General features: G+C 37.2%; 1 protein-coding gene and 1 long non-coding RNA gene across 6 annotated transcripts in view; both read right to left on the minus strand.

Moving 5' to 3' along the window:
* Positions 1-25,433, minus strand: part of LOC141377726 (uncharacterized) — a 187,805-nt gene that overhangs the window by 90,333 nt on the left and 72,039 nt on the right. The gene's annotated exons all lie outside the window — the stretch shown is intronic.
* The window catches only part of mmp16b (matrix metallopeptidase 16b (membrane-inserted)), a 54,073-nt gene continuing 30,855 nt past the window's right edge, over positions 2,216-25,433 (minus strand). Inside the window, exons 4-12 of one of the 5 annotated variants that reach the window (XM_087240352.1) lie at positions 22,988-23,307; positions 18,405-18,566; positions 16,688-16,902; positions 13,685-13,823; positions 11,456-11,606; positions 11,227-11,342; positions 7,546-9,411; positions 7,250-7,353; positions 2,216-7,114 (exon numbers count right to left, since the gene is read on the minus strand). In XM_087240352.1, the coding sequence (XP_087096478.1) occupies positions 9,047-9,411; positions 11,227-11,342; positions 11,456-11,606; positions 13,685-13,823; positions 16,688-16,902; positions 18,405-18,566; positions 22,988-23,307 (1,468 nt within the window). In that variant the 3' untranslated portion in view covers positions 2,216-7,114; positions 7,250-7,353; positions 7,546-9,046. Of the gene's footprint in view, positions 7,133-7,249; positions 9,412-9,816; positions 9,919-10,510; positions 11,343-11,455; positions 11,607-13,684; positions 13,824-16,687; positions 16,903-18,404; positions 18,567-22,987; positions 23,308-25,433 lie in introns of those variants that run through there. The other 4 variants (XM_087240353.1, XM_087240354.1, XM_087240351.1 and 1 more) reach the window with 4 other exon arrangements.

Consider the following 25,433-nt stretch of genomic DNA (forward strand, 5'->3'; position numbering starts at 1 on the left):
GGTCGCTTTTACTACATCATATTTAGATAAAGATATGTCCTTATGTTCCAATCCTTTACGACTTTCCTTCATTTTGGGAATACAATTGATGATATTTTATATAAAATCTACAACAATCATTCATAAAAAATAAGGGTTGATAATAACCTTAAGCAAATCTTAGTAAAAAAATATGATTGGATTATTTCACTGCCACACACATCACACATATATTTATTTAGTTTTTTATATTAATTTATATATTGATTAATTTTAAATTAATTTATATGATTCATGAAAAATAAGCAAATATTTTTATGAATACTGTAAACATATATATTTTTTCTGACTTGTAGTGAATGTATTAATTGACAGACCTACTGTAGCTTTGTTAACCAAGCAAGTGGTTGTTAATTTGAATTGCATTAAGTAGTTAAGATTTTTAGTTTTATTTATTTATTTTATTTTGTATATTATTTGTTATTTTATTTAAATTAATTAATTAATTAATTGTATTTTATTTAGTGCTTTATTTATTTATTTACTTTATTTTATTCATTTATTTTTCTTGAGTATTTTATTTATTTATTTACTTTATATTATTTATTTGTTTATTTTTATTGAGTATTTTATTTCATTTATTCATTTATTTATTTATTTCATTTATTTATTTATTTATTTATTTTAGTATTGTATTTATTCTTTTATTCATTTTTTGTATTTTTTTAGTATTTTATTTATTTATTTACTTTATGTTATTAATTTATTTTTCAGTATTTTATTTATTTATTTACTTTATTTTATTTACTCATTTTATTTAGTATTTTAGTTCATTTATTTGTTTATTTTATTTAGCATTTTATTTATTCATTTTATCTTGTAGTTTATTCATATTATTTTAAATAATTAAATAATTAATTTTATTTTGTATTTTACTTATTTATTTAGTTTATTTGTACTCATTTATTTATTTTATTTAGTGTTTTTGTACTTAATTTTATTAATTAATTTACTTAATTTTATTTATTTATTTAATTTAGTATTTTATTTTGTATTAATTTAATTTAGTATTTTATTTTATTCAATATTTAATTTTATTTATTTATTATTAATTAAAACAATAAAACAAAAATATAGTTTCACAGTATTACTGTTTTGCTGTATTTTCAATGCTATCTCACCGCATTTGTAACTTTTTTTGTGGCTAATTCGTATGAATTTGTACGATCTCATTTATACATTTTAGTACGATTTGCTCATCCTCCAATGACGGTTTGATTTAGGGGCAGGGTTTGGTGCCACGCTTCCTTTTTTTAAAATCATACAATTTTGCACAATTCAACTTGTGCAAATTTGTACGAATTAAGCCATCTTTCCACTGAATACAACATTCAGACACGACTGCCGGAATACGCCCCCTTGTGGCAGTCGCACAGAATTTTCAGTTTTGTTATGCCCGATGGGAGAGAAGCTAACTGTCGCATTGTCCAAAAGAAAGAACTGCAAAAGCAAGAGCCTTTATTTTCCAAGCGTTCACCATGATTAAATGAATAAATGAATAGTAGAAACTTATGGACCACAAAAAAGTTCGGATAGTAATCCGAATATATGAATAGTAATAACGAAAAACTACTATTTCTCATCATACGTGCACGGACCTTATTGAACAACACTGAAATACATCCCATCTGGTTGGCAAGTTGTATACGGTCTAGTCACAGGAGTTCAAATATTTGATCGGATTCGCACGTCAAATCGAATACGAATTTTGCACATACGGAGATGATCAGAACACCCAACACAATCTCACGGCAATTCGTAACTTTTTCATTTAGTGCCTAATTCGTATGAATTTGTACGTTCTAATTCGTACAATTTAGTACGATTTGCTTATCCCCCAATGACGGTTGGGGTTAGGGGTGGAGTTAGGTGCCACACCTCCTTTTTAAAATCGTATCATTTCGTACGACTGAAATCATATGAATTCGTACGAATTAGCTACTAAACTAGCAAAACGTAAAATACTTACGTTTTTTCGTGAGATCAGGCTGGAACACCACGTAGGTCTCCACTGGAAATGAATAACACTACAGAAAATAGTTACGTTTTCCTTGCTAGATAAAAAAAATTACGTTTCCTTGTGTCTTTATGATCAAATAAAGTCAGTTTATCAGATTAAAACATTCCCAAATATTTTAGCATAAGATGATACAACATAAATCATGAGTCGGCAATATTATTTAATATAGAATTGTTTAATTATATCATCCAAACAACCTTTTCGTGGATTCCAGTGATAAATTACATGTTAATGTCTTATGGTTGCATGGTACAGTTTTTGTTAACGTCTTCATTAGAGTTTCACAAGAATGATTCACACGCCACATCTGATAATAGATAATATCTTATTATTGATGTACTGCATATTTTGCCTTTCATATCTGTAATAAAGACACTACATGAGATATATATACAGCATGTTCAGATACACATCCAATACTCAAGTGACCAAAAGATAGAACGGGGGCATATATTCTTCAAATACTCCTCTGTTAATGAGCAAAACAACAGATCACACGTGGAAACTCAGATGCGCGTTTCTGCTGACGGTGCATTATAGATCAGTTGGCGAGAACCGAAGATAAAACAAGGCATGTGACAATATACATCACTCCACTTTGAATAAACACTCAGAAAAGAAATGTAAAATGGCAACATCTGATGTGTTCGGTGATCTGAGAATGATCATGCTAACAAATCTTCACACATGTCTGAAACAGAAATATGCGGTAAATCAAATTCGTTCATTTTTCGTTTACAGTTTTTGTTCATTTTAGCTGTCCAACAGATGCAGATTTTACCCAAACCAGTGCCTGGAAACAGTGAATGAATGTTATTTCAACACCAGCTCATTTATATAATGTGCTTCAGACTTCATTTTATCGTTGCGATATGTAAAATTTGTTGCTTCACATACTTTTTGTTTTGTGTTATAGATGAGAAATCCACTAGAGGGCGCTGTCTACATTTTTGCGAATCTGAAATACACTACTTTTTGTATGTTTGTTTTATGTTTCAGTTGACATGTCTACTAGAGGGCGCTGTTTAGATTTTTTTGTGAATCTGAAAAATGTTACTTTTGGTACGCTTTGTTGGACTTTTAGGTGACATCCACAAGAGGACACTGTCTACATTTTTGCCAATCATAAATATGTTAAGGTGTGTTTCATTGAACATTTCTGATAATGAATCCACTAGAGGGCGCTGTCTACATTGTTGCGAATCTGAAATACGCTACTTTTGGTATGTTTTGTTGAACGTTTCAGTTCACATGTCCACTAGAGGGCACAGTCTACATTTTTTTGCTAATCTGCATTTGCATTTTTTGTTACTTAAGGTGTGTTTCATTGCACATTTCTGTAAAATAAATCAACCTGAAATACGCTACTTTTGGTATGTTATTTTGTATGTTTTAGTTGACATGTCCATTAGAGGGCGCTGTCTACATTTTTGCAAATCTGAAATATGCTACTTTTTGTATGTTTTGTTGTATGTTTCAGTTGACATGTCCACTAGAGGGCACTGTCTACATTTTTGCGATTCTAAAATATGTTACTTTTGGTACGCTTTGTTGTATGTTTCAATTGACATGTCCATTCCAGGGCTCTGTCTACATTTTTTCAAACCTAAAATACGTTACTTTTGTTGTATGTTTTGTTGTACGTTTAGGTGACATATCCACTAGAGGACGCTGTCTACATTTTTGCGAATCTGAAATGTTACTTTTGATATGTTTTGTTGAACATTTTAGATGACATGTCCATTCGAGAATGCTGTCTACATTTTTGCGAATTGGATATATGTTACTTAAGGTGTTTTTCATTGCACATTTCTGATAATAAATCAACTCGAGGGCGCTGTCGACATTTTTCCAAATCTAAAATATGTTACTTTTGATAAGTTTTGTTGTACGTTTCAGGTGACATGTCCACTAGAGCAGTGGTTCTCAAAGTGGGGGTCGGGACCCCCCGAGGGGTCGCGGGACAATGAATGGGGGGGTCTCCTGGTGATTTCCAATAATCTATTTATTTTTATTAAACCCAAGTTGTTTATAGTTATACTATATGGTTACTATAGTAGCTTATAGTTACTAGTTCTATTAGACTGCAACCCCTGGGGTAAATACATTACATTAAAGACACAGCAGTAGCGTCAGATGCAGCAGATTGATTTTATAATACCAGCTTAAACTTTCTGGCACATTTACAGCACTGACTGAAAATTAAACAAAGAATAGACTTCGGCCTGTTGGTGTGTGCGTGCCATTGCATGCAAGGTTTCTATATTAATAACCACCTCAGAGGATATTGGGAGTCGCGATTTACTGACATTGTCATTTTAGGGGTCGCGGGCTGAAAAGTTTGGGAACCCATGCACTAGAGGACACTGTCTACATTTTTGCGAATCGGAAATATGTCACTTAAGGTGTGTTTCATTGCACATTTCTGATAATAAATCCACTAGAGTGCGTTGTTACACTTTTGTGAATCTGAAATATGTTACTTATGGGACATTTTGTTGTATGTTTCAGTTGACATGTCCACTAGAGGGTGCTGTCTACATATTTGTGTATTTGAAATATATTACTTTTGTTACACTTTGGCATGCGTTTCAGGTGACATGTCCACCAGAGGGCGTTGGCTACATTTTTGCAAATCTGAAACATGTTACTTTTGGCACACTTTTTTTTTGTATGTTTTAGGTGACATTTCCCCTAGAGGGTGCTGTCTACATTTTTGTGATAATAAAATACTCTACTTAGGGGGTTTCGTTGCATGTTTCTGATGATAAATCCAGTAGAGAGGGTTATCTACATATTTGTATGTTTGAAATACGTTACTTTTGTTACACTTTGGCATGCGTTTCAGGTGACATGTCCACTTGAGGGCGCTGTCTACATATTTGCCAATCTAAAATACTTTACTTTCATTACGTTTTGTCTGTAATACGCTTCTTAGAGTGTGTTTTATTGCTAGCTTCTAATGATAAATCCACTAGAGGGCGTTGTTAACAATTTTGCGAATCTGAAATACGTTACATAGGGTACCTTTTATTGTACGTTTCAGATAATAAATCCACTAGAGGCCGTTATCAACAATTTAGTTCATTTAAAATACGTTACTTAGGGTACATATTGTTGTACGCTTCCGATACACATCAATCTTGTACATGTCCAGGGGAAGTTGAAGCTTGTCGTAACCAATAGTGTTTTCTAAAGCAAACGTAAGCAAAAACTGCACTCTAACCATGTAGTTTTACCTTCATTTTACATTGATTTTATCTCTTCAGTGAAAGCATGCTTCAACAGACTCGAATTTGAACACTCTGCATTACAAACACAGCTCCGTACAGTGAGTTCCTGACAAACTGACCATGCCAGAAAACTTACCATATGGAGATAGATAGGTGAGACAAATATGTGTGATTATAAATCAGACAACATTAAGTTGGTTTTTAATATGTATTTGGAGTTTTGCCAAGAAATTTGTGAAAATAATCCTTCATTCATTGATAATATGCCCTCCCTGTTCATATCATTAGTGTGAAGAGCAACATAGAATTAATTTTATTCTGAAACTGCGGTGAAAGTTATGTTTAAGTACTTTATATGTTTGTGGTTTCACAAAAATCTAGGCTAAAGCACATATTTCCAATGAGCCTGTGTTGCAGCTGTTATTTTTAACATTTTATAACCCTCAAGCATGGACCTTTTTTGAGGTAAACACATGAGTGTTTGCAAGGCAGCGCTGAAATAAATTATTTGATTTATTTTCTTTCCTCCTTGCTCTCCTGGTTGGAGGAAAGTCCTTACCCCAGGTGGAGGAGTTTGAGTATTTGGGGTTTTGTTTACAAGTGAGGTAAAGATGGGACATGAGATTGACAAGCAGATTGGTGCAGCGGCAGCAGTAATGCGGTTGATTTACTGGTTCGTTGTGGTAAAGAAGGAGCTGAGCTGAAAGGCTAAGCTCTCGATTTACCGGTCAATCTACGTTTCTACTCTCACCTATGGTCATGAGCTTTGGATTATGACCGAAAGGACAAGATCTCGGATACAAGCGGCCGAAATGAGTTTCCTTTGCAGGGTGGCAGGGCGCACTCTTATGGATAGGGTGAGGAGCTCTGAGACCCGGGAGGAGCTCGGAGTAGAGTCGCTGCTCCTCTACATCGAGAGAAGTCAGCTGAGGTGGCTTTGGCATCTCTTTCTGCTGCCTCCTGGACGCCTCCACGCTGGAGGGACTATGTCTCTCGGCTAGCCTGGGAACGCATTGGGATCCCCCTGGAGGAGCTGGAGAAAGTGTCTGGGGAGAGGGAAGTCTGGGGTTCTCTCCTCAAACTGCTGCCCCCGTGACCCGGCCCCGGAAAAGCGGCAGAAGATGAATAAATGAATGAATGATATATTTACTAATATACAATATTGCCAATGGCAATGCTATAACAGACCACTCATCTGGCTCATAAAAATACTTATAATTACACAGCAACTCACTATGTCCTTTTATACAAATGCATCTGATCATTTTGCATCTCTTGGAATCACTTGTAGTGAAAAGGATGTCATTTATAAAGTTGATGCAGTGTTGTTGCATTGCTTCCTTTACTGATTTCCTACCATAAACTATGTCGGAAATGGCGGATGTAGTACGTCCGAATTCCATTCATACTTTTCACGTTCATACTGTATAGAACATACTTTTCTAACGGCCGAGGATTACGTTTAAATTCAAATGCAGTACCTACTGAGTAGTAGGCTGTTTCGGACGCAGCCTCTATATATCCTGATTTCCTTTCTACAACTATCTTCCTCTGGAAGAAACCCCCCTCCTCCCCTTCCTCCACCTATATCCAGAATGGGCAGCATGGTGGCCCAGTGACTAGCACTGATGCCTCACAGAAAGAATACCAATGGCGCCGGGTCTTCGCTGGGCCATCTAGTATTTCTGTGCGGAGTTTGCATGTTTTCCCTGTGTCGAGTTACGATTCTAAGGACATTGTCAAGGGTTCACGAATTCCAAGACATCACCCCTGCCCCCTCTTCCCGGCATCCCCTTCGCTTGTCAGATGATTCCTAACCCTGCTGAAAAAGGCAACAGTGCTGGGCCACCATATCTTGAAAAATGGAGGAGGAGTAGAGGGGGGAGGGAGATTCTTCAACAAGTACAGTAGATAACTGAGGTAACGAAACTTTGGTTATTTTATGTGACTTCCCTACTGAAAAAAACAGCTTAAACCAGCCTAGGCTGGTTGGCTGGTTTTAGCTGGTTGACCAGCCTGAATTTAGAGGGGTTTCCAGGCTGGTTTCCTGCCATTTCCAGCCTGGTCTTAGCTGGTCAGGCTAGAAAATAACCAGCTAAATCCAACTGAAACCAGCTTGACCAGTCTGGTTTAAGCTGAACATAGCTGGTTTTGGCTGGGCTCCCAGCCTGGCTAGGCTGGTCGAGGTGGTTTTAGCTGGTCATCTCCCAGCCTGACCAGCTAAGACCAGGCTGGAAATGGCTGGAAACCAGCCTGGAAATGGCCAAAACCCCTTTAAAACTAGTATGGCCGACCAGCTAAAACCAGCCAACCAGTCTAGGCTGGTTTAAGCTGTTTTTTTCAGTAGGGAAGTCACATAAAATAACCAAAGTTTCGTTACCTCAGTTATCTACTGTACTTGTTGAAGAATCTCCCTCCCCCCTCTACTCCTCCATTTTTCAAGATATGGTGGCCCAGCACTGTTGCCTTACAGTAAGAATGTCACTGGTTCAAGTCCTTACCAGGCCAGTTTACACATTCTCCCCATGCTTGCGGGGCTTCCCCAGGGTTCTCCGGATTCCTCCCATCGTCCAAAGACATGCGACTTAAATTAACCAAACTTAATTGGCACCACAAATGAGCTCTTAGTCAGCAACATTTCTTTCCATTGCAATCCCTAATTCATCATTAGACATAAGTAAGTTGATCTACCTGAGCTCAAACTCCCCTCTCGCCCTGAAAACGGGAGGAAGCCCCGGGCTCAAGGATCTTATGAGCTCAGGCCTTTTTCCCGGGACAGTATACAAGCTTTATAATCAATCATCAGCTAAGTGTGAACTCTTTAAACATACTTTAAACTTTAATACTGCTTTCTTGCTGCCTTGCAAGCACAAGTATTTCCTTCATGTAGTTTAAATACTGCATTTCAAACTCTGTTGCTTTTATATAGCTTTGACAATTTAGTATTTTTGATGATCTGTTGCTTCTTATGAGATACATGAAGGTTCATTTGGTACTTCAGCTGAATACCATTGTTTTGTTTGATTGTGTATGATGTAATCAAAAGCTCTCAGTTTCTACATTTCAGAGTCATGCGTGTACTGGCTTTTCAGTGTTTCCAGAGGTCAGTGGCACTTTAAATCCTACCGCAAGTTTCTGCCGGTCAGCAGTGTGAAAAAAAGAGTGACAAAAAGACACATTCGCACAGGCACATGTACACGAACACACACACTAAAATTAAATGCAATATGTGATTTAAGGCATTCGACGAAATATTGCATGTAGCCCCGGTGTTACACGTCAACGTCCCTTCTGATTTCCCCACTGATCCTGCAAAACGGAACGGAACTCAAACAATGATGGATAATCATCTCAGAAATATCCCACGTGAATGAAGCAGTCCTCTTTGGACACTAAGGGCATATTTGGTTTTGGGTATCAGTTTTTTTCTCCACACGAGCAAGTATTTCGGAGTGACACACACACATTATGGAGCATCTGCAGTTCGAAGATAAATAGCTCTCAAAGTCAATTGAAAAGTTGATGGTTTGTAGAGTAACGATGTACTCTCGCATTGGGCTTCAGTCACCAAAGTGGTCTCCCAAGGCCACACGGACCATACAAAAAAAAAAACAACACACACACATTGCCACCTTTGAAGGCAGATAAAGTTGTTTTCGTCTTTGCTTCTGCCAACAAAGCGGCATCAAGAGAAGTCAAAAATTCCGAGGGGGTTTTATCATGAAGACCGTATTAACATTGGGTCATTTATGTCTCAAACCCACTCCTGCATGGATCTCTTGCAGTACAGTATGTGGCGCTGCGTGTCCTTCCTCTTGAAGCGAAACACAGTGTAAAGCAGGACCATCATGCACAGCGCCAACACACATGGGATGGCGATGGCTACTGCTTTTTCTGCTCCGCCGCTGCTTTCTAATTTCAGAACGATATCGACATTGTCGTCGTCAAATTGGGGTGGTTCCTCTTCTTGCGGAGGGCTCCAGTCCCAGTCGGGGTCAGTGGGCAGACCGTCACAGCCCATGAAGTCTCGCAGGATGGATCGAGGGTAGCCTGGCTCTACTCTCAGTCGCTGATTGTTGAACTTCCAGTACTCCTTCCCCTTGTAGAAGTATGTGAATCCTTTGGGAAAAGAGAAGATGATGTCATATGTGACGTTCCATTAAGTCAGTGTTTCCCAACCTTGTTCCTGGAGGCACACCAACAGCACATATTTTAGATGTCTCCCTTGTCTGACCCATTAACTTCACGTTTTGAAGTCTCTTCTTATGTTCTGATGAGTTGATTCAGGTGTGTTTCAGTAGGGAGAGGTTGAAAATATGTACTGCTGGTGCACCTTTAGGAACAGGGTTGGGAAACACTGGATTAGGTTATTAAAACCTTTTGTTTCAACATTATTAGAACGTTCAAAATGTCCAGTTTTTTTACGCTTTTAGAACATTTCATTCTCTTGTTATATTACGTAAAACGTTATTAAAATGTTCCAAGAAAAACACAATGAGAACATTTTTCACAATGTTTTTTGGACGTTTCAGCAAAAACACAATGATAATGTTTTCATCGTAATATTTTTAAAACATTTTTAACAAAAGCACAATGATAACGTTTTTATCCTAACGTTTTTAGATTCTTCCAGCAATAACACAATGATGAGGTTATCATCCTAACATTTTTAGAACGTTCCAGCAAAAACACAATGATAACGTTTTTGTCTTACCGTTTTTAGATTGTTTCAGCATTAGCACAATGATGAGGTTATAATCCTAACATTTTTTGAACGTTCCAGCAAAAACACAATGATAACATTTATCGTAACATTTTTAGAACGTTCCAGCAATAACCCGATGATAACGTTTGTATCGTAACATTTTTAGATCGTTCCAGAAATAACACAATGATAAGGTAATAATCCTAACATTTTTAGAACGTTCCAGCAAAAACACAATGATAACATTTATCGTAACATTTTAGAACGTTCCAGCAATAACCCGATGATAACGTTTGTATCGTAACATTTTTAGATCGTTCCAGCAATAACACAATGAGAAGGTTTTTATCCTAACATTTTTAGAACGTTCCAGCAAAAACACAATGATAAAATTTATCGTAACATTTTAGAACGTTCCAGCAATAACCCGATGATAACGTTTGTATCGTAACATTTTTAGATCGTTCCAGCAATAACACAATGAGAAGGTTTTTATCCTAACATTTTTAGAACGTTCCAGCAAAAACACAATGGTAATGTTTTTACCGTAACGTTTTTTAGAATATTTTAACAAAAACACAATGATAAAGATTTTGTCCCAGAGTTTCTAAATCGTTTCAGCAAAAACACAATGATAACCATTTTACCGTAACGTTTTTTTAGAATATTTGATCAAAAACACAATAACGTTTTTATCCTAACGTTTTTAAATCATTCCAGCAAAAACACATAGATAAAGCTTTTATCCTAAAGTTTTTAGACCACGCATAGTTAACGAATGAGACCCAGTGTTTCAAGTTAATATTGATGTGAATGTAGATGTTAAAAATGACCAAACTGCAGCCCAGTTGTCTTTCTGAAAATCTACACGGGCCGAGAGATTTTAAGAGAAACCACACAGAGGCCAATTATCAGTGAAGGAGCTCAGAGATCAGCAGCTCCAGAACACACTGAGCTTCAGAGAAACTTGAGCTTTTCAGCTGAAACCCTGATATTTCTCCTCAAGAACCAATTACTCAAACCCTGCACCTGTGAGGAGATTTTGGGATGGAAAGAGTTGCAGTGTTGGGGAGTAGCTAGCTAGAAGGAGCTCTTATAGTAGCAACATTTTTTCAGTAGCTTGACAGTAGCTGTATTTAATTCTGAAATTTGGAATAATACCTGTGAGTACTGTGTAACTCAATGACTATATAATAATAATGTTAGTCAGGGTCTTTTTAATGTCATACCATTGGCTTTGTCCACGAATGCTCCCTGTGGAGAGTCTGGGATGCCTTTCCACACAGTAATAGGTTGTGGATATCCAGGGTCCATCGTCCTCATATCCTCATTGTACCTCCAGTACCTGTAACAGCAAACAAAGGCAGACAGTTCTAACAGATGCTATGAAATACGCCAGTGAATTCGGCATCCACTGTGTCCCATCTCACGCTGTAAACAGGGAGCTGTAAAACTGACCTATCCCCTTTGAAGAAGTAGGTTTTGGCCACGTCTTCCCACCAAACAGCTGTTTCGATGCTCTGCGTGGGCATTCCACTGCCAAAAAGAGAAATGTCCTGAGGATATGTGGGCTGCAGAGTTGTATCCTTAAACACCCAGAACCGGTTGCCTTGAGAAATACAGAGACATTTTTAAAAGATTAAATAGATGCGTTACACAGTATATACTAATAAACAGAACTGAGAACAATTGCTGTTTACTACAGTGGTTGAGAGAGCTCAAAAAGCATGAAAACACATGCAAGTAGAAAACCACCTACACACTGAGAACTACAACGGCAATGTGTCGCGGGATCCTGAAATGTGGCAAATCTAAACTGTTCATTTTAATGTGCTGATTGAACAGTTTCTTGTTTGTATATTGTTAGCCTTAATAATCTGATGACTTAATGAATAATCACAATAAACGTTAAACAATTTTGTCACTCTTTAGGGATCCCTGACACATTTCTGTTGCGGTCTTCGTATTTCGTATGTGGTCTTATGTGTTAATATTAGGGATGTAACAATATTGTAAATACCGTCATACCGCAATAGTAGTTTTTTTCAATATTACCGTAGGCGCATGACTCAATAAAACTATATTTCTGAGAAAAGTTTGCTTAGGCGAATGAAGTGAATGGGAGATAGCGGGAATTACAGTTCCCATCAGCCTGGGCGTGGCCATCATCCTTTGCGGTCTGTTGTCACTACAGATCCAGTAATGCGGAAATGGAGTGTGCTGCTAGTAGCAGGGAGGAAAAAGAGCTGGAAATGATCGAACCTAAAGCGGGTTTTAAATCGGATGTGTGGAAGCATTTCGGTTTCTTTCTAAAAAGATCGAAAAGGAGAAAAGGTGACGGACAAAGAAAAAAACAGTATGCAGGCACTGTCAGACTGTGGTGAAATATAAGTCGGGGAATACGACTAAAGACAGTCATGGGGACTGCAGAACACAGCACGCTTGTTAGATTAATGCAGACATTGACTTGTACCGCAAAGAGACCTCTATTTCACTCATGGCTTGTCCTCTCAAGTGGTGGAAAGACAATGCACAACGTTACCCACTGCTGTCAACCTTGGCTAAATCATATCTCTCTGTCCCAGAAACCTCAGTCCCAAATGAGAGGGGTTTATTTCTGTTGCAGGGGACATGGCCAGAGATCCCAGCTTTTGCCATATTATATTTATATGATCATTTTCCTTAAAAAACCCCATCTCTATCTAAGTGAGTGAGTGATTAAATGTTGAATGTGATGAGTTTTCAACAATACTAAATTGAAACTTTATTTTTTTATATGGTTTAATAGTTTTTTGTTATTAAAATTGAAAAATTAAAATTCCTGTTTCGAAATTTACAGATAGATGGCTAATTTTGTATGTCATTGATATGTTCAGTGGTAAGGTAAATAAGTACTTTTGGCACTTTTTTCGAGTCTTTTCATTAGTTTTGTTTTCCTGTAAATTATTCAATAAATACCGTACCGTGCCATTCATACCGAGGTATTACCGTACCGTGAAATTCTGATACCGTTACATCCCTAGTTAATATATTATTAAATTAATTGATTCATTGATTTTCTTTTCGACTTAGTCCCTTTATTAATCAGGGGTTGCCACAGCGGAATGAACCGCCAACTTATCCAGCATATGTTAATGCAGCGGATGTTCTTTCAGCTGCAATCCATCACTGGGAAACACCCATACATTCTCATTCACACACATATGGCCAATTTAGCTTACTCAATTCACCTATAGCCCATGTCTTTGGAGCTCAGAAGCACCCAGAGGAAACCCACGCGAACATGAGGAGAACATGCAAACTCCACACAGAAATGCCAACTGACCCAGCAGGGGCTCGAACCAGCGACCTTCTTGCTGTGAGGTGATTGTGCTATCCACTACGCCACTTGCTGTTGATGTTGCCATGCACTCTACAGATCTCTCGCACGCCCCCATACTGAACTAACCCCAAACCATGATTTTTTCTTCACCAAACTTGACTGATTTCTTTGACTGCGTCCAGTAGGTCTTCTGCAGTATTTGTGATGATTGGGATGCAGTTCAACGAATGATTCAACAGAAAACTCTACCTTCTACCACGTTTCCAAATGATCAACTAGAAGTTATTATTTGTTGCTCTTACAACCGGGATCAACAACAATACCTTTGTCAAATAGTGTACAATTCATAATGACAAGTATCCTACCTTTGAAGAAGACGAACTTCCCCTCGCTGTTTTCGTAGACGGCATCAATCTTGGGAGGCAAACCTCTCCAGAAGTAGCTGATCTGCATCGGGTATCCAGGCACCACAGAATTATCTCTCACCCTCCAGAACCACTGATCCTAATGAGAGACCAATGCTGTTAGCAAATGCAGAGACTAATACTGCAGTGTTTCTCAGTCACATTTTAAAAGTCCTGTGAACTTAAAGTGATGTTTTTTAGATGTTAGTATCAGTATGTTAGTCTTAAGGATATCTATAAGTATTATCTATATCTATATCTATATCTATCTATATCTATCTATCTATCTATATATATATATATATATATATATATATATATATATATATATATATATATATATATATATATATATATATTGCATTGTAAAATTGCTTTATGAAGCTTCAAAAACCTTTATGAACCATTTGATTTCAATCAGTGGTTCGGAACATGCACTGTAAAATAAAATAAAATATAAATATATATATATATATATATATATATATATATATATATATATATATATATATATATATATATATATATATATATATATGTGTGTGTGTATATATATATATATATATATATATATATATATATATATATATATATATATATATATATATATATATATATATATATATATATATACATATATATATATATATATATATATATATATATATACATATATATATATATATATATATATATATATATATATATATATATATATATATATATATATATATATATATATATGTGTGTGTGTGTGTATATGTGTATATATATATATATATATATATATATATATATATATATATATATATATATATATATATATATATATATATATATATATATATATATATGTGTGTATATGTGTATATATATATACTTCAAAAGCAGCCATCGCCAGGCCCACATATTTTCCCTGATTTTTAGCCTATCATTCATTCATTCATTCATTCATTTTCTTGTCGGCTTAGTCCCTTCATTAATCCGGGGTCGCCACAGCGGAATGAACCGGCAACTTATCCAGCAAGTGTTTACGCAGCGGATGCCCTTCCAGCCGCAACCCTTCTTTGGGTAATAGCCCATTATTAATTCTGTTTATTTACTTGAGTAAAGGTGTGTAAATCTATATTTATTCATTTATTCATTCATTCATTTTCTTTTCGGCTTATTCCCTTTATTAATCCGAGGTCGCCACAGTGGAATGAACCGGCAACTAAATCTATATTTATTTAGTTTTTAAATTAATTTCAGTAATATTATTGACTAATATGAAAATATTTATATGATTTATTTACAATATGGTCTTTTAGTAGAGATATTGTATGAGAGACTTGCTGTGTTTACCAAATAAAGTGAATCTAATTGGATTTGCATTGAAAACATTAAATAAAAGTAAAAAAAAAAAATCTTTTATTTTATATATTAAGGTTTTAGTTATGATACTCCCAAAATATTCCGCAATAATCCAGAGATTTTTACTAAAACTCTCTGCAGAAACAGCAAAAAACGTCTGCAGATTCCATCTGGCCCCAGCTAATGGAGACTACTGTAAAAATATCCACATATTATTTTTTCATATTTTATGATTCATGTTTTTATTTTCCCCGTTTATTAATGTTTTTAAATTGCATTATGAAACTTTGACCTTTTCATTTTGAACTTTTTATCTAAACAAAATTAGAAAAAGCGACTTTTATAACATTTTTAATAGTTTAAATGGAGTTAACTTGTTAACAAAGGTTCAGTAGTGCAACCACGCCCCACTTTGTCATCTTAACCAATCACCTACTCCCCAAAAACGTATTTAAGGCTGACCATCCCTCTAGCACTGTAGCTTGTAGCGGTAGTTCTACAAGGCAGACCTAATGTCCTGTCACTCATCACAATCGGTTCCAACCAATAGCCAAGAGACACAAGGAATATATAAGCTGACCAATAATTTCATTCATTTGATTGCAGGCACCGACGCAGACGTTCACCCACCGTCCTCCCCACCGCCACCAAGTTGGCCCTGTCCTGGGGGAAGGCTCCGCCCCTGCCTTCGCCCTCAGCAGACTTAGCTGGATCTAAAAGCTTACAAACAAAGCTACAGATGAAGCCTCCACCAAATAAATCCTGTTTCGTAAAACTCTTGTCAAATAATACTCATCAATAAATGTAATTCAGTATCATAATTATCTCCCTGTTCTTTCTGATAGCACTTATCTTCTCGTTATCTCGAACTGACCCTCCCTCCCTCTATTTCCCCTCTTCCTATTCCTCTTTCTTCACTCCTAGGTTGAATCGGGGATGTCTGATCACTCTACCAAAATATTACAGCGATGGTACCCCCACTCTGAGTCTCTGGCCATCATCATAGGACGCCCGATCAACCTACCTACCTGTTCACTGTTCATTCCTTATCTTCCTTCCCCTTCATCCCACTGTTCCCCTACCATCCCCTTCATTCCTACATGCCTACAATAAAATCTAGCTCAAAGTGTGGCATGGTCCATGCTCGTGAAAGTGCTACATTGTCTGGGTTGGTGTTATATATTACACCACAAAAACCTCATAATAAACTGCCAGTGTGTTTTTTGTTATTTTACAGATTTAATTTTCTGTTTATATTATTTCTCACACATTACATTATTAACTGCTAAAGTGTCAATAAAAGTTGCTTTGTTAATTTGTAGAGTTGAATTTTTAACATCAAAAGTCGACAGAGCAGAGATCAACATCTTAATACTGTGTAGACCAGGGGTGGGCAAACTCGGTTCCGGAGGGCCGGTGTCCTGCACAGTTTAGCTCCAACCCTAATCAAACACACCTGCTTATAGATTTATTGTGATCTTAAAGACACTGATTAGCATGTCCAGGTGTGTTTGACTAGTGTTGGAACAAAACTCTGCAGGGACACCGGTCCTCGAGGATCAAGTTTGCCCATCCTTGGTGTAGACACAGTATTGTTTGCTGGGTTCGGACCTTGAAGACGAAGAGCTCATTGCGCAGGATGGCCAGCGTGTTGAATCCTCCGTCGCAGATGTCGGGTTTGGAGTTTGGATGGCTGGGTTTGTTTTTCTGCGGAGGCCGGTGTGGGCGACTACGTTCATGTTTACGCGGGTCAGACGGTAGGTGCAGGCGAGGAGGAGTCGCCGTCGTCAGCAGTCGAGTGGGCTGAGGGTTCTTGTTTGGAGGACCTGCAGAGAAAATGAAAAGTTCTGTGTCAGTCGACACATAAGGTCAAAGTCCCTTTAAGGCAAGTCATTTCACTTTCTGACCGTCGCTGAAACGCTTCTCGGGTAGTATGCTCAGGCATGTGTGAAGCACACTCACAAATGCACAATGCTTTTGAAGTGATATATAAAGAATGTATCTATATTAATAAAACACTGAAAACTTTTCTCCAGAACCAAACGAATAATGTCCCTTATAGCAAATTTTTTTCTGGCCCAGATCTGGCCCACACAGTTAGCTTTTGCTTGGCCCACATGCTGCAGTGAATTACGGAACATGATTGGATCATGTCTGGCTTCCATATAAGGGTTAAACATGGACCATATCTGGTCCAAGTCTCAACCAAGGTAGCAACCCATATCTAGGCCTGATTTGGGCCAGATATGTTGGTGTGACATGACTGCGATGAATTTGACAAACCTTTAAAGCATTTCGCTTCATGGTTGCACTTTTTCTCGAAGTGAGTCAATTGGTAGAATTTTTTCTTTTCTCAAAAATAGTTTAAATGTATTTTAAAAGTGGGTCAAAATAGGCCAAACTTATATAGCACAATTTTTCTGGCTCAGATCTGGCCCACACAATCAGCTTTTGCTTGGCCCACATGCCTCAGTAAATTACGGTACAATATTGGACCAAATCTGGCTTCCATACAAGGGCCAAACATGGACCATATCTGGGCCAAGTCTTAACCAAGGTAATAACCTATAACCGGGCCTGAACTGGGCCAGATATGTTGGTGTGTCATGACTACAATAAATTTGATAAACCCTTGAAGCATTTTGCTTCATGGTCGTGCTTTTTCTTGAAACGACCTGATTGGTAGAATTTTTCTTTTCTCAACAATAGTTTAAATGTATTTTAAAAGTGGGTCAAGATAGGCCAAACTTACATGGCAAAATTTCTCTGGCTCAGATCTGGCCCACACAATTAGCTTTTGCTTGGCCCACATGCTGCAGTGAATTAAGGAACATGATTGGATCATGTCTGGCCTCCATACAAGGGCCAAACATGGACCATATCTGGTCCAAGTCTCAACCAAGGTAATAACCCATAATTGGGCCAGATTTGGGCCAGATATGTTGTTGTGACATGACTGCAATGAATTTAATAAACCCATGAAGCATTTCGCTTTAGGCACACTATGGCTACGCTTTTTCTCGAAGCGACACGATTGGTAGATTTTTTCGTTACTCGAAAATAATTGAAATGTATTTTAAATGTGGGTCAAGATAGGCCAAACTTACATGGCCCACATACATTTTTTAACATATGGTCCAAATACTACATTTAATATCTGGCCCAAGTCTTATGTGCCGCCTTAAAGAAGGTGCCACCTCTGTCAAACCCGGCCCATGTTCGGCCCACATGCTGTATGCCAGCGATGAATGCCTGCTGTGCCAGCTTTATGTCAAATCTGGACCAGAATTCCTATCTACCTGAGGTGTTCTTGGAGGTTTAAACTCACCATATATTTTCTGGATGCCCTGAAGATCATCATGAGGCAGTTTGAAGCTCTCAGTGTCCATATACTGATAAAATGGAGCCATTATAGCCGTCGGGTCACTGGAATGTTCCAGTCCTAAAGCATGACCAAGCTCGTGAACCGCCACGAGGAACAGATCATTACCTGAGGAGAATAAATCAACACAGGATTGGCTTTACTTCATGTTGTTTTCATCATTTAACTCATGAAAAAAATAAGGCTTTAAGAATCATGACTCAAGTGCTTGACCCGAGATCCATCCGAATGTGGTAAAACACATGTGTACAGTGTGTGGGCTTTGAACACACAATGCAAATCAGATCCCACGTTGCTTTATATTACACAACACTGGTGAATGAAAACGTTACGCAAGATAGGCTATAGTTCATAGCAATAGCTGAAGGCTACTCACACAGCATGTACTCATTTAAAGTTAATTAGCTGTTTCGCATTATCGTTGTGTCCTTTAGTCCTGCCAGTCTCTGCAGAAAAGCATATTAATTAGGATTTTAATAGGGTAATTATGTAGAAAAGTTGACTATTCTGCCAAACATTTATTGCCATTTAGGCTCAGCTTTGCTTTCTGTGTGTATGTACGGTGGCCAGGGCCGGCCCTGTACATTTGGGAGCCCTAGGCAGAATAATTGTGGGGCTCTGCCTTCCTATAAATAGTGGAGTATTGCCAGCCTGATCTCTCAAAGAAACGTAAATATTTTTACGTGTTGTTAGTTTAGTGGCAAGTTCAGTCGTACGAAAATGTACGATTTTAAAAAGGAGGCGTGGTATCCAACCCTAACTGTCATTGGGTGATGAGCAAATGTACGAGTTAGATCATATGGAATCATATGAATTAGCCACTGAATCAAAAAGTTACGAATTGCCGTGAGATTGCGTTGGGATCGCCATTGCAAACTGGCACACAATGATTTTATTGCTTAGTAAATACAATCAATGAAGCCGAAAAGTAAACCTGATTTCTTCTACTGAATAGCTCTCTAATTGATTTGGACATTGGACAACTAACAGCTTTAAAAATGAAGGACTCTAATTGGTTTATTCTCAGTACACACCTACAACTCATTAAGAGAATAAGCTCAACCCTGTTAGACCATACGCCATGGCGCAGAGCGGATTTTTCCATCCTTAAAAAAAGCAAAAGTGGATTCAGACATGCCCTTAATGCTTTTGCGCCCTGCGCTTCAGACTTTGTGCCTATATCATTAAAATAGAGCCCATAGTGTCTTATAGAATTAGATTTTTGAGATGCGAAGTCCAGAGCCTGTAATAAACTATGATTAATTTAATAAGGAAATAACTTTTATAAAATGTTTTAGGAAAAATATGACCAGTGTGCAAAATATGTCAGTGAAAGACACTTTAGTATTGCATTTCAGTATAAAAAACCGTGTCTGTGAAACCCGGTAAAAAATATTTAATATAAGTAGGTGACGTGTATAAATCTAATTCCCTATTTTCGATAAATGTGCTATTAGATTATGTCTTTAACATCATCTTTAGCACTTAAAAGTGAAGCTAAAATGATTTTGTGCTTGTCTCCTCTTGTTGTAATCCCCACCCCAGATTTCTGGACACAATTAGCGCCTACCCTATGACATAACGGCAAATAAAACATGTCATGCCACTTTTACTATAAAAAGAAGCTTGCAATGGTTGCCCCGCCTCCAAGATTTTCTGATTGGTCCACTGCTTTTGGAGCTGGCGGTGATGAGCTGCTCTGCATAATAAAGTTGAAGATCTTTTAATTTGACATGGCGTTCACGTGTGCGATGCTTCAAAAGAATGCGGAACGCGAGCGGAACGATCAAACACATTGGTCAAACTTGTGTTTACATTGAAAATTCAATAGAAAAGTAGCTTTGGTTAGGAAACTCATATTCTGTGTTAACAGATCTCACAAATGGAAAAGCCCAACAAATCTCTCGCTATGTCTCTAAATAAAGCCTGAAACTTTGGTTAGTGATTATGCCAGGCACGTGTAACATCAGAAAAAAACAAACCGCCGAGGGGTCCTGAGTGCAGGCGGCAGTAAAAAAAAAAAACGCCAGTGGCGAATGTAGTCCCAGCCATTCATTACTGTCTCAGCGAGACGTTTGGTGAAAGGAGATGAGCATCTTAAAAGCTCTCTGCATCCAGTCGGCCCAGGTAATTAAAGCTGAGTGCCTCTAAGTGCGGCTCGCAGCGGAGAGATGGATCTGATTACCTCTCATTTACTGGGTGCAACAGTAACGCAAATACTACATATCAAACAGAGCTGACACCTGACATGTACACCAACATGCACATGCACACACAGACGGAGAAGATCAACTGCGGCCAATGATAGTGCTGTTTATTCACGCTGTTTTAGCACCCGAGCTCACACTTTATTATGATGGACAAAATGAAATCAAAACTAACCGTATGATTTAGTTAGCTTACGTGCTAGGTTTGTGGTGAACAATTCATCTGTGCATGTCATTGAGAAAAAAATGCCCTTGCAATCTAAAATTGAAATCTGAAAATGCACTTCCTGTTTGTTTTCAGTTAAATTGTCAGATTACATGTGTCTGAGGTATTGGGCGTGGCTAACATACTTAACCACACCCCTCCTGCTGTCTGTCAACAAACAGAAATGGTGAGGAGGAGGAGTCTGTTAGGTTATAATAACTCTCCACAAACCCTTTTCCCCATCTTTCTGAATAAAATGCATACTTTACTACATCCAATCAGCTCACAGTAGAAAAAAACAAGACACGCCCACTGTTTTCTCAATTAATATTCCGTTTCTCAAGGAATTGCCACTATACATAAGAAAAAACGTCCACAGCTTTTGGTTCAATTGAATGTTTTTGTAGCAACCCATTAGCAGAATCATTGTTCCAATAAAAACCTTTTAATGAACATTTTAATACTCCAAAGAACATTTTTAAACTTTAAACTATCCTTTAGCACAATTTTAAGTTTCTGTGTGAAAACATTAATGCCAATAAGAGCTGTTAAATCTTTTATTATTAAGTGAGAATTTAAATTCCATGTCCTTATTATATATTATTACAGCGCTGTCTTGAATACTTGATTCTGATTGCGCCATTCTGTGGTATCTTAATCTGAGACGACAACCGCTAAATAACACAGGGTTATTCATCACCTTCTCAGTGAATAGGTTCAAATCCATATATGTCATGCCAAGGTTTTTTGTTTGCCATCTTGTGAAAAGATAATATGTAGGTTAGTCTATGATCTGCTCACCTGATTTCGTTTCTGTCAGCTTTTTGTTTTTGACTGTTTAGGGCCAACTTGTGACTGATTAATGTGTATACTCTATTAGCTGTTTTCGTATATATATATATATATATATATATATATATATATATATATATATATATATATATATATATATATATATATATATATATATATATATATACAGTTGAAGTCAGAATCATTAGCCCCCCCACCCCCCTTCCCAAATTATTAGACCCCTGTCTATTTTTCCCCCCAATTTCTGTTAAACAAATCACTTCATTTTACAAGACACTTCTATACAGGGTATAGGTTAGTTATATACAGAGTATAGGTTAATTAGGGTATTGTATAATAATGGTTTGTTCAATCGGGGGCTAAAAATTTTGTTCTTAAAATGGTGTATAAAAAATTAAAAACTGCTTTTATTCTAGCCGTAATAAAACAAATAAGACTTTCTCCAGAAAAAAAAAAATATTATCATACTGTCAAACTTTCCTTGCTCAGTTAAACATAACTTGGGAAATATTTTTAAAAAAATGTATGTATAAATAAATATATTATACTTTCATCTGTAGGTCAAATAAATTATTGGTACTTGACTGGCCTGTCTGCAGTCCCGACCTTTCTCCAATAGAGAATGTGTGGCACATTTTGAAGCGCAACATACGTCAATGAAGATCTCATACTGTTGCCCATTTGAAGACTTGTTTGCAGGAAAAATGGAACAAAATTACAACTGAAACACTTCATCAATAAGTGTCTTCAGTCGCTAAACGGATTTTGAGTGTTGTGAAAGGAATTACGTTACACAGTGCTAAATGCTTCACTGTTCCCCCTTTTTTAAAAATGTGTTGCAAGAAATGTGTTTATTTTGAAAATAAAACATGAAATAATGTTTGTTGTATCATCTGCAATGAAATACAAGTTAAATTAAATATATATATATATATATATATATATATATATATATATATATATATATATATATATATATATATATATATATATATATATATATATATATATTATCTGTGATTTAAATAAATGCAAAATTTGAAAACAGTTTTACAATTAAAATGCTTCTGATTGGATATTACGTCATTCAACACGTGGTGCAACCGAATTAAGAAGAAATTTAGTTACATAGTACTACAAGTTACTAAGCCTCTAAGTGTGGACCTTGCATTCTAGTTAAAGCAAGGACTTATAAACAGTTTGTGCCTCCCTACCCAGATGTCATGCACCACTTGGCTCTGCCCTGCCACAAAACTGCAACTTCATTCATTCATTAATTGTGGAGATTGAAAATGTGGCCTAACCTGCCGTTCTCTCACCATCATGGTTTGGGTTGCCCAGCGTCCAGGGTTCATCCGAGTCGAAGTGTGTGTCGCCCCCGATGCCCGGCCCTGGGAAATAGGCATGAGCCAGGAATCCTCCCTCTCCGTCAAAAGGAGAGCTGTCGCCGTGGAAACCCGAGGCGAAGATGATGGTGATGTCCACGTCCCGCTTGCCGCTGTCCAGGTCACGGAAGGGCACGGCCTCGAAGCGCAGCGGCGTCACTCCCTGCCACACGTCAAACGCCCGCCGGATCGCATCGTGGGTTTCTTGATTTCCCACTTTAGGAGTGACGTTTTTAATGCTGAAACATACAATAATAAACAGATGAAAAAAACTAAATAGCTGTGGAGTTTCGTCTTGAGGAAAAAAGACTACAGTTACAGTTGAAGACAAAATAAATACTTTTTCAAATATTTCCCAAGTGATGTTTAACAGAGCAATGATTTTTTTCACAGTATATTTTTCTTTTAGTGTGGCTGAGAATACATAAATATACATTTTATCTATCTATCTATCTATCTATCTATCTATCTATCTATCTATCTATCTATCTATCTATCTATCTATCTATCTATCTATCTATACAGTTAAAGTCATAATTATTAGCCCTCCTAAATTATTAGCCCTGTTTAACTAATACCCTGTTTCATTTTTTCCTCATTTTCTGTTTAACAGAGAGATTTTTTCAACACATTTCTAAACATAATAGTTTTAATAACTCATTTAATAACTCATTTATAATATCTGATTATTTCATCTTTGCCATGATGACAGTAAATAATATGTAAGTGACCACTAAATCACTATATCCCTTTAAATAATTTTAGAGCATCAGAGCATGTCACGTGTTTCGGAAGCCTAGGTGACTAATAGGTTAATCAGGCTAGCGGGAGCGAAGAGAAGACACATTGCTGTGTGATTTATGGAAAAAAGGAGGCTTAATCCTGCACAATTTATTTAATAGAACCCTTTGGGAAAGCGGAGCGAGGTATGTGAAGTCAATATTTAAGCCACATGAGTTCATTTGTATGTATATATTAATCGTGAGCTCTGCCTTCTTATTAGTTGTTTCAAGCTGTCTTCATATACTTCATTGTTTCATTTTCATATGTCGCTCTGTACATTATATCTTTATTTGTCATATTATTCTGTATACGAGTTATTTTGTTGTTTTGTTGTTTCTTTGTGTAGTTTCACGGTGCTACGCAACGAAAGTTTAATGGCTCTCGTCTTGAGCATAATAAAGAATCAAGCACCCGTCAGAAACTCTCTGTCTCGTTCATGGAAACCAAAGGGCAGCTGCATAATATTTGACTAGATATTTTTCAAGACACTGAAAAACAGGATACTCCCATGAAAAAAGGAAAAAAGGAAGTGTTGGCAGGTGTGCTTACCAGTTTAATATTGATTTGATCTGCTATAGTTAGAAATCAGACTGTTTTATCTTCTAAGCGTAACGCCCTATTCACACGGGGCTTCAGCGTCAACGCTTGACAGAGGGCGTGTCTGAAGTTGGAGCTGAAACGATCGTCTTAGAAGCGTCAGCCAATGAAATTCAGTCAGCAATAGGCCACTGTCTGAGCTGGTGTATTTGCATACAGCGATCTGATTGGCTGACGCTTCCGTCGGCGCTTGAAAAGTGGAGCTGGTCCCAACTTCTGCAGCGAGGAACGCTTCTGAAGCGGCGCCGACGGATCCACAATGCAGTTCGGCAATGCCTGACGTCACCCATTCAAAGTGAATGGGAAGCGTTGACGCTGAAGCCCCGTGTGAATAGGGCGTAAGGGCTTATAATGCGGTTCTGGCGCCATCTTGTGGATAGAAAATGTCAACTGTCGCCGATGAGCTGTCTCTCAGAAATTGTAAATATTTTTAAACAGGCACTATTCTGGCAAATAAACTGCATAGTTGCAATCTAAACAACTACATTCTCGACTAAAAAAGCCTCAAAAGTATATTTTGTTGTGTAGCAGCAGTAATATTTGTCAAACTGTAGTGTCTTGTTGCTGGCTGTATGTGGGCGGAGTAATACACAAAGGGTAAAGAGGCTATACGGGTGCTGATATTACTTAAATATATCACGGCTATCAGCCAATCAGATTCGAGATCCAGACAGAACTGTTGGATATAAATATATATTGTTGTGGAAATCGCCTAAACAGTGATGTGCGATACCACTGATTTCATATCCGATCCGATACCAAGTAAAATAAGGGCAAGTATCGGCGATACCAATCCGATACAGATACTTTGCCCAAAAATTACTGTTTGGGAAATTAAAGTAATAAGGGGTGTACTTAAAAGTGTTACTTTATACTGAATACGAGACATATTACGGGTTATTCTTGTTTATTGATGAAGAATTGTACAAAAAAAGAGCCAACTTACATTTTTATTGACAGCATTCATTCATTTTCCTTCAGCTTA

This window comes from Danio rerio, chromosome 2 (genome assembly GCF_052040795.2).
Source record: "Danio rerio strain M-AB ecotype USA chromosome 2, GRCz13ab, whole genome shotgun sequence".
NCBI classification, from domain to species: domain Eukaryota; kingdom Metazoa; phylum Chordata; class Actinopteri; order Cypriniformes; family Danionidae; genus Danio; species Danio rerio.